Consider the following 9,397-nt stretch of genomic DNA (forward strand, 5'->3'; position numbering starts at 1 on the left):
ATTTCGCCAGCCAGGGCTGGCTAAATGAGGGCAGGCGGCGGGGCGACATCGCCAGCGCGTCGCCAGCCCCCATGACTGACATCGCCAATATTTTGAGGAGAAATGGCCAATTTTCCCCAGGAACTTCACTCCATAGTGTTAAACAAGCGCCAGCTTGCTGGGGGCTTCGCCCCCAGTCCCCCAAAAGGGAGGCAAGTGCCGACAAAGCAACAGCGGCGCCGCATGTGGCCGCTGCGCTGTGCCAGGCGCAAGGGTGGCTCCCCCGCATTTCGCTAATCCTCAATGTGCCATCGCCAGCTGATTGGCGAAATTTGGACGCGACAGCAGTCCTCATCGCCCGCCCATCGCCAAAGCTGCCACGAGGGCCAGAAACACTGCCGTGCAGTCATGCCCTCGCCAGACTGGCTGCCGCCCCCACCCTGTGTGAAAGGCCTGAACTGGCCTAACATGTTGCCAAGGAACTTGCAGAGTGGATGGGTAAACCATCAAATGCTCAGCTGTCGGAACTCTTTGCCAAGTGTCGGAGGCTCAGAGAACAAGGCAAGGAGCGGCGGCACACTAAAGCGACACAGCAAACACACGCAGGGCATGGTCATCAGAGCAAGAGGCCAGGTGGTAGTGCGACGGGCCACCAGATCTCTGCTCCTCCTCGCTTCGCCGCCAGCACAGGCGCCGCACTGCCGCAGCATGCCGTTCAAACTGAGACGAGTGCCAGACCAGCTGGTGCCTGTAAAAGGTTGGCTCCTGCTGCTGCTGGGGCTGGGCATCGGGCGTGCTGCTGGCATCAGCAACCAGTTGCAGCAGCTGCAGAGCGCCACTCTCCAGGCCGGCAGCCAGGTAGTAGCTGGTGCCTGGCCGGCAGACAGGGGCAAACTGCACGCTGCGCACACTGTCGCCGCACTCGATGGTCGCAACAGGCGCCGACGGCAGCGCTGCTGCTGGGGCGCTGCCGTTGCTGCCGGCCTCGCTGGCCGCTGCTGCGCTAGAAGCGCCCAGCCTCCACACCTTGACTGCAACAGGGGGCGGGCAGGCAGAGAGGAAGGCAGGCAGGCAGGCATGACGTGAGTGCCCTGCCACCATATGGTCGCGCAGCAAACAACCCAACCCATTGCAAGCTGCGTACGGGGCCTGCCCCAGCACAGCATCCACCACAGACAGCCAGCACGCCCCTCCCCTGGCTCACCCTTGCCGTCCCGGGAGGCTGTGGCCAGCAGGCGGCCGTCGGGGGACCAGTGCAGGGCCCACACGATGCGGGTGTGCGCCTTGATGCGCCCCACCAGGCGGAAGGCCGCCGCAGCCGCCTCGGGGGCGCCAGCCCCGCCTGCGGTGGCCGGCTGCCGCTCAAAGACCGCCACTGTGCGGTCGCGGGAGGCGGATGCCAGCCAGCGGCCATCCGGGCTGAAGGCCAGCTGCGTAACTGCAGGGCAGAGCAGAGCGGCAGCGGCAGGTGCCCCAGTCGGGATGGCAAGTGGCAGGTGGGCAGTGTCCTGGCAGTCATCAAGGTGCACCACAGCCTGGAGACATGCCTGGAAGAGACATGCCTGCCACCCAGCGGTGCCTGCCACCCATGCCGCCTGCAGCGCTGCCCTGGCTGCCACCGCCTGACCGCCATGCCAACAGCCCACCTGTCAGCGTGTGGGTGTGCAGCTGGGCGCAGCCCACCCACTTGCGGGTGTCCCACAGCCAGATGGCGGCTGCGTCTGCAGACTGGGCGCGGGAGGCGGAGGCGAGGTACCGCCCCGCGGGGTCTGCGGTACGTGTGGCGGCACAGAGGGCGGCGCAGAGGCACGGCAGTCACAGGGCGGTTCGGCATCAGCGGGGGCGGTGCACACGAAACGAGAAGGAACAAGAAGCAACAAGAGCAGGCAGGCGACCGCCTGCCGACCACCCGCATCCCATCCCCCCCACTCGTACCGCACCTGCCGCCAGGCAGTACAGGTCGTTGCCGTGGCCGTACAGCTTGTGCACCTCTGGCCACAGCGTGTTCTGGCACAGGTGCTCCTCCAGAGGAGGCCCCGCCACCGCGCTGGGAGCCGCATGGGGGGCCAGGTCTGGGCCGTCGGCATACATCGCCGCACCCGTGGCCGCCACCCCTCCGCTCTGGCCCACCCCAGCCGCAGCCCTATTGCCTGCCTGCTGCTGCTGCCCCTCCTCCCCGTCCTCCTGGTACACCGCCTTGTTGGAAAGGCCCAGAGCGGGGAGCAGCGCGCCCAGCACGGCACCTCGCGCGCCGCCGCCGCCGTCCGGCCTGCCGCGCGCCATGGCCAGGGTGTCTGTGAAGGCGCGGGGCGCCTCAAACACGCGCACCACCTTCTCCTCGCTGCCGCTGGCGTACAGGTACCGCTGCCGCCCCTCCTCGCAGGCGGCCGCCGCCGGGCCTGCCGCTGCATTGCCAGCCTGGCGGGCAGCTGCCGCGCCCGGGTGCTGGCCTCCCGCGCCGGCGCCCGCGGGCAGGGCGGCCACGGCAGCAAAGTCGTGGCCGTGCACCTGCGGGCGAGCAATCTCGCACCAGTGGCCGCCGTGCATGCGGGTGGTGATGCGCGCGGTCTGGTCGGCGCTGACGGTGAGCAGGCAGGCGCCGTCGGCAGCCCAGCAGGCGTCCACGACTGCAGCCAGGAGTGGCGGCCAGCCTGCTCACACGTCCATGCTGTGAGCAGCACAGGCTGCTGCGGCTCCCTTGCCCCTCCCTGGTGCTGCTGGCCGGCGTGCCTGATGAGCTGCTTGCAGCTCCATGGAGCAACACCAGCAGCGGCAGCAGCGGCAGCCCGGCACCACCCGCCCGCCACCCACCCGGCCCAAAGTGCCCGCCCAGCGCGTGCTGCGGCAGCCAGCCGCCGCCGTCGGGCTGCCGCCGCCAGATGTGGAGCGCTCCGGTGAAGCCGTGGGCGGCGATGGCGGCGCCGCCGGGGCCCCACCCGCCGCCATAGTACCCCAGATGGTTGGCCCCCGCATCGCCCACAGACTCCTCGCCCATCCACAGCCCTGGGAGCAGAGCGGCAGAGCAGGAACATGTGGGCACAGGTGCGGGACACAGAGCGTGACTGCCCGCCAGCACATCAGCAGCACAGCGTCATCATGCATGTCGGGCAAGCAGCACCGGTGAGGAGATGCCAGGATGCAGGTGTGACGGTGAGTGGGCAGGGATGTGAGTGCCAGCCAGCCGCGGCAGGGCCACAAGGGGCAGCAGGCCGGTGGCGGCGGCACGCAGCCAGCGTGGCTGGCCGCGAAGGTTGCTGTGGCGCTGCTTTTGACGGCATGCTCGACCAGGGCAGCGAGCACGCTGCTTCGAACAGCGCAGAGGGCGAGGCAGGGCGGGGTGGTGCAGGCGCTGGTGCCGGGAAGCAGGCAGCCAAGCCACTCAATGGGATTCTTCAGGCACAGCAATAGAAGCAGCCCCAGCAGCTGCAGCAGGACAACCGCGGTATTCAGCCCCACCACTCCCATAACAACCTTCCTTCCCACCCACCCACTCACCAGTGGCTGCGTCTGGTCGCCAGATCATCATCGTGCGATCCATGGATGCAGTGAGCAGGCAGGCGGGGCGGGTGGCAGTGGCGCCGCCGCCGTCGCCGCCGCCGAGCCCCGCAGCCGGCGGGTGCCACGCCACCGAGTGCACCCAGTCCTCGTGCCCCACCAGCAGCGCCTCCAGGGTGGCGGCGTAGGTGTGCCGCCCGGCGTGGATGGCCGGCTTGGGGGCGTAGCGGGTGAGGCGCTGCGCCAGCGAGGCGGGGTCCGCGGCGCCGCTGCTGGCGGCGCAACCGCCGTTGCCGCTGGCGTCTGGCTGCTGCCGCGTGACGGCCCACACGCGCACGTTCTTGTCCTGGGAGGCGCTGGCCAGCAGCAGCTTGCCGTCTGCAGGGGCGGGGCAGAGGGTAGGGGGCGGGTGCCGTTGACGTTCAGGCTGAGTGGGCGGCGCCGCAGCAGCCTGCAAGCTCTGCTTCTGCTGCCCAACACAGCACAGCACAGCACAGCATAGCATAGCACAGCACAGCACAGCGCAGCGCAGCGCAGCGAGGCGGTAGCTCACCCTCAACCTGCGCAAAGTCCAGGCCCCGGACCCAGTCCTGGTGCCCCTCCAGCCTGCACACCGCCGTAAACAGGCCGCCGGGCGGGCAGCAGTAGAGGCGCACGCCGCCATCCACGCCGCCCAGCGCCAGCAGCAACCAGGCGGGGTCTCCAGGCAGCGGCGCCAGCGCGGAGCAGTGCTGCAGCTGGTGGCCCAGAGGGATGCGCTGGCGCAGGCGCCACGCCTCCTGCCCCAGCGCCTGCCCCGCGTCGTCGCTGCTGGCGGTCGCCGCGTCGCGCTCCCACACCACCGCCTCGGCGTCGCCCGCGGTGCTGACCAGCAGCAGGCCGCCGTTGCCCGTGTCGTGGATGGTCACAGAGGTGACGGGAGCGGTGTGTGCTTGCAGCGTGGCTGCCAGGCGCCAGGGCTGGTGCGGCGTGTGGGGAGTCCACAGCCAGAGGCGCACGGTGCAGTCGCCCGAGCCAGAGGCCAGCGCCGCGGCCGCTCCGTGGCCCGCTGGCAGCCAGCGCACGCAGGTCACCACGTCGGTGTGCCCCAGCAGTGTGCCCAGCACCCTTGCCTCCTGCAGGCAGGAAAAGGGTGGACAGCCAGCTGCCTCGGCACCTGAAGCAGCAGCACAAACAGCGGCAGTGGCAGCAGCGGAGGCGGCAGCGGTGGTGGCGGCAACCTGGGCGCCGCCCTCTCACCTCTGGGTGGTACACCGCCACCGCGTTGTGGGCTCCGTAGGCTAGCAGCCCGCTGCCCTCGCCCCAGTGCAGCGCATGAACCACTCGGTTGCAGCCCACCCCCACATGATCGAGCTTGACGCTGGCGTCTGCTGGCAGGCGATCTGCCTGGGTGCTGCTGTGCATCGCAAAATCTCCGTGGCGGTAGGAACTCCTATCAGTGTGTGCCTGGCATGTGAGGGCGCTCACATGGAGCCATGCACACCGGCAGCGTGTCCCGCAATGCCGGATCGTGTGGCACAATGCACTGAGGCGCCACAGGCGAAATGCACATGCAATTTTCTAGCCAGCGTGGCGATTTTGTCCTATGCCGGCGGAAACCATCATGCATGCAACCTCTCTTCGCTTCGGTAGACCCTTCAAACCACCTCAGAGTCGGTGAGAAGCGCAGGGCAGCCCCCCAGTTCTGTGCAGCGGGAAGGTCAGTCGCCATGGCGTTTGCAGGCGGCTTTGAAGGCGGCGACCCTTACGCACACTTCTATGGAGCGCAACCGCACTATGCATATTATGCGCCGCCGCCCCAGCCAGCCCCAGTGCCGCAACCAGCAGCCGGTAAGCGGGTCGTCGCTGGAGCGCGCCTGAGCTCCGCTGGGCGGCTGGGAGTGTCCCTGGGGCCCTCGAAGGGCGCCTGACGGGCGCCAGCCGCATTGCGGCCTCCCCTGCGCCTACGAGCCGCCGGCGCTTTGCCGCCCTGTGTTGGGGGCGGGTCCGTCCCGCCGCTTCTGAAAGCTGTGGGTGGATTGTGGTGCAGACGAGGTCAGGACGGTGTTCATCAGCGGCTTCCCCGAGGACGTGAGGGAGCGTGAGCTGAACAACATGCTGCGCTTCCTGCCCGGCTACGAGGTGTGGCGGCGGCCGCCCGGTGCTGCCGTGCTTGCGGACCGGGACCTCGCGCTTTAGGCCAGTCCCAGGATTGCAAATTTGTCAGTGCCCTCGCAGCCTGCCGCGAGAGAGAGACACTCGCCCCTCGCCTCTCTGTCGCCCCTCCCGCCCGCCCGCAGGCCTCCCAGATGCACTTCCGCAACGGCCAGGCGCAGGGCTTTGCGCTGTTTGCTAGCGGCAGCCTGGCGCGCGCCGCCGTGGACGCCATCCAGAACCTGGTGTTCGACAACGACTGCGTGCTGCGCGCCGAGATGGCGCACAAAAACATGTGCGCACGGCGCCGCGGCGCGGCCTGCCGCGGTCCGGGGGCTGCGCCGCACGATCGTGCCGCTGCTGTGCTGCGGTCCTGCTGCTCAGGACTATTTGCAGACACATGTTGCTGTATGCTGCTGCCGACTGGGCCGCACGTTGCTGCCCGCCTGCCCGCCCGCCTGCCCGTCCCGCAGGTATCTGAAGGACGACCCGGCAGCCGCCCCCAAGCGCAGCCGCCCCAGCAGCTACGAGGCTCAGCCGCCGCCCAGCTACGGCGGCTACCAGCCCGCGGCGGCGCCCGCGCCCGCGCCCTTTGCCCACGCCGGCTACGGCGGGCTGGCGGCGGCGCCGGCGGCGGTGGTGGCGGTGCAGCCGGTGCAGCCGCGCGGCTACGCCCCCATCTCCAACACCAAGGACAACCCGCCCTGCAACACGCTCTTCATCGGCAACCTGGGCGACAGCGTGAGCGAGGCGGAGATGCGCGGCCTGTTCGGGTGAGGGCAGGGGGGCGGAGGGTGCTTGTGCGGGGGGCCTGGGGGGACGAGGCTGGGAGATGCCTGCAGGCTGGCGCTGTTTTCGTACACTGTTGTTTTGGTACACTGTTGTGCCTCGTTGCGGCCGGCAGGGCCTGGAGGCCCTCGCCTCGTGCCCTCACTCTCCCGCCCCGCGCGGCCACTGCCGCCGCCCGCCCGCAGGCACCAGCCCGGTTTCCAGCAGCTGAAGCTGGTGCGGGGCCAGAAGGGCATGTCGTGCTTCATCGAGTACGCCGACATCCCCACAGCCATGGCGGTGCACGACGCGCAGCAGGGCGCCATCCTCTCCTCCTCTGACCGCGGCGGCATCCGCATACAGTACAGCAAGAACCCGTTTGGGCGCAAGCGCGACGCGGCGGGCGCGTTTGTGGAGGCTCCCGCCGGCGTGGTGGGCGCGGCGCAGGCCGCCGCGCAGGCGGCAGTGGCGGGCACGCAGCTGGGGGCGGGGGGAGCGGGCGCGGCCACGCTGCCGCAGCCGAAGGCCGACCCCGGCGCCGGCTTTGCAGATGGCGGTGCAGCAGCGTACAACGGTATGTGGCCGGGCAGGTGCCTGGCAGTCGCGGTGCACCTGGTGTGTGTCGCTTGGGTGCAATGCAGGAGCTCGCTTCCCCTGCCGCGCGGCGTGGTGCACAACCAGCTCTGCTGCTGGGTGACCTTGCATGCAGGCGGCGGGCAGCTCCAAGCGGCAGCCCAGACGGCGCCGCCAGGCAGCTAGCGGCTGCCCCCGGTGACTCAGGTGTGCACTTGCGTGAGCAGCCTCAGTGCACTACATGGCACAGGATTGGTGCCCAGCTGTGCGCCTGCTGCACTGATCTGCACCTGCATGCTGCACCTCGCAGGCGTGCACCCACGCACACGCCGATCGCCGCCCCGCATCAAGCATCTGCACAGCGGCACCTCGCACCTTGCACCACCGCACATGCGCTGCATGCGCAGCAGCACTCAATGCCACCCCAGTGCACCATGCACGCAACCTGGCCAGATGAGCACTGCTTGCGGAGGTCACTTGCCCGCCTCACCCCAATCCCTGTAGCTACCTGTTTCGCCCCTCCCTCCTACCACCCTCCTTTTCCAGCCCCCGTACTGCCTTGCTTATTGACCGCGACTGACCTCTGCGACCCACCTCCAGCAGCCTGCTGCAAGAATCCTCTGATGCACCCTGTGGCCCACGGGGCTGCCTGGCCCAGCCCCAGCCTCTCACAGCAGCACGCCACGCCGCGCCGCTCGTTTTCATTCGCTGCTGCTCGCTTTACAGCACAGCGAGGGAGTGGTCAAGTTCATTCGGTAGTGGGGATGGGGGGAGGGTTCTGTGGGAGGATTGACAGGGAGCAAGGGTACGGATGGAATGAAATGGAGTGCGGGCCCTTCCATGTGGCACTGTAGGGAGGGATGAGGGTGCAGCAGGGTGGGTGGCGACCAGGTGAGGAGGTAGAATCCTGGAGGTAACTCAATCAGCGCTTGCGAGCGCAGGAATCGGGTGGCAGGGCAGCGGTGGGTTGGCGAGGAGGTAGAATCCCCGACACACAGCGCTAGCGTGCCAGCTGCCTCCGACGCACGCAGCGCAAAGAATCGGCGGGAAGGGGAGCAAGTAAGCAACTGGGGCAGGGACGTCCCCCAAGGGCAGCAACCTAGGAGAGGAAAAGAGGGAGGACAGGGGGACAGCTCTGCAGGGCCTGCCCAGGGGGCGACGGCACGGGGGCAGTTCGGGCACATACAACGGCGGACACGCTCAAGTAACTGTGGCTGGTGGGTGGGAGGCGCGGCATGGCAGCCCCCGCCTCACGCCTTGAACTCCAGCATCATGTTGTTCTCGGGCGGCAGGCCCACACACGCGCGGAAGATGTTCTGCATGCCAGCACAGGGGTGCGCAAGTAAGTGAGGGTCGCCTGGCCCCGGGCAGGCAGCATCGCAGGCGCCACCGCTGCCGGCCGGCCGGGCCAGCTGCCAGCAGCGCGGCTCCACCGGGCCCGCCGCCAGCGCTGGCGCCCCGGCCTGCGGGCGCGCACCTCCAGCATGGCGCGCTGCTTGGCCAGGGCGTTGACCACGGGCGTGCCCGCGGGCACCAGCGGCGCCTTGGTGAGGTAGGACAGCAGCACGGCGACGGGGTGGAAGCCGCGCAGCGCCGCCTCTCCGTCCTTCTTCAGCTGGATGCGGGTGACCAGCTCCGCCAGGATGACGAGGTCCATGACGATGGGGGCAGCCAGCAGCGAGTCCTGCACACGGGGGTGTGGTGGTGTGGTGGGGTGTGTGGGGCAGGCACAGGCGCCGGGGAGAGGCGCCGGGTGAGGGGCCCGCAGCGGGGTTTCCGTGGCACGGCGTGGCCTGCCTCCCCTCCACGCCCCAGGCAGCCCCCACCCCACCCCACCCCAACACCCACCCACCTCGCAAGTGTTGTGCATGACGATGGTGTTGCGCCCTCCCATGAAGATCTCGGACGTGTACTCGTCCATGGCGCGCTTGGAGTCGGCCACGTAGGGAACGTACTTGATGACAACCACGTGGTCGGGGTGCTCGCCGGGACTGCAGCCAGGGCGGGGCGCGGGCGGGGCAGACAGGTCGGCCTCGGCCTCGGCCTCGCCGCCGGCACGCCCTACCGCCGCTGACCGGCGGGCGGGCTGCTGGGTGGCACCCGCAGCGCGCCAGCTGGCCAGCGGCGGCCGGGCGTGCCGGCGGCGAGGCCGAGGCCGAGGCCGACCTGTCTGCCCCGCCCGCGCCCCGCCCTGGCTGCAGTCCCGGCGAGCACCCCGACCACGTGGTTGTCATCAAGTACGTTCCCTACGTGGCCGACTCCAAGCGCGCCATGGACGAGTACACGTCCGAGATCTTCATGGGAGGGCGCAACACCATCGTCATGCACAACACTTGCGAGGTGGGTGGGTGTTGGGGTGGGGTGGGGTGGGGGCTGCCTGGGGCGTGGAGGGGAGGCAGGCCACGCCGTGCCACGGAAACCCCGCTGCGGGCCCCTCACCCGGCGCCTC

General features: G+C 69.4%; 3 protein-coding genes across 3 annotated transcripts in view; 1 reads left to right on the top strand and 2 right to left on the bottom strand.

Moving 5' to 3' along the window:
- The window catches only part of CHLNCDRAFT_137967 (hypothetical protein), a gene marked incomplete at both ends in the record, with an annotated part of 7,137 nt that extends 2,259 nt beyond the window's left edge, over window positions 1-4,878 (bottom strand). The window contains 8 exons of the mRNA XM_005851467.1: window positions 718-1,010; window positions 1,184-1,417; window positions 1,626-1,748; window positions 1,920-2,606; window positions 2,791-2,982; window positions 3,475-3,852; window positions 4,028-4,589; window positions 4,714-4,878. Coding sequence (XP_005851529.1) covers window positions 718-1,010; window positions 1,184-1,417; window positions 1,626-1,748; window positions 1,920-2,606; window positions 2,791-2,982; window positions 3,475-3,852; window positions 4,028-4,589; window positions 4,714-4,878 — 2,634 coding nt within the window. The remainder of the gene's footprint in view (window positions 1-717; window positions 1,011-1,183; window positions 1,418-1,625; window positions 1,749-1,919; window positions 2,607-2,790; window positions 2,983-3,474; window positions 3,853-4,027; window positions 4,590-4,713) is intronic.
- Window positions 4,879-5,499: 621 nt separating this feature from the next.
- On the top strand, window positions 5,500-7,134 carry CHLNCDRAFT_19159 (hypothetical protein; the record flags this gene model as incomplete). Its single annotated transcript, XM_005851182.1, has 5 exons — window positions 5,500-5,595; window positions 5,754-5,969; window positions 5,992-6,009; window positions 6,115-6,380; window positions 6,582-7,134. Coding segments are annotated over 5 exons (1,149 nt in total), but the record flags the coding sequence as incomplete, so codon positions are not given.
- Window positions 7,135-7,650: 516 nt separating this feature from the next.
- The window catches only part of CHLNCDRAFT_55979 (hypothetical protein), a 4,555-nt gene continuing 2,808 nt past the window's right edge, over window positions 7,651-9,397 (bottom strand). Inside the window, exons 9-10 of the mRNA XM_005851468.1 lie at window positions 8,426-8,632; window positions 7,651-8,264 (exon numbers count right to left, since the gene is read on the bottom strand). Of these exons, the coding sequence (XP_005851530.1) occupies window positions 8,199-8,264; window positions 8,426-8,632 (273 nt within the window). The 3' untranslated portion in view covers window positions 7,651-8,198. The remainder of the gene's footprint in view (window positions 8,265-8,425; window positions 8,633-9,397) is intronic.

Source organism: Chlorella variabilis (genome assembly GCF_000147415.1).
Source record: "Chlorella variabilis unplaced genomic scaffold CHLNCscaffold_2, whole genome shotgun sequence".
In the NCBI taxonomy this organism is placed as follows: domain Eukaryota; kingdom Viridiplantae; phylum Chlorophyta; class Trebouxiophyceae; order Chlorellales; family Chlorellaceae; genus Chlorella; species Chlorella variabilis.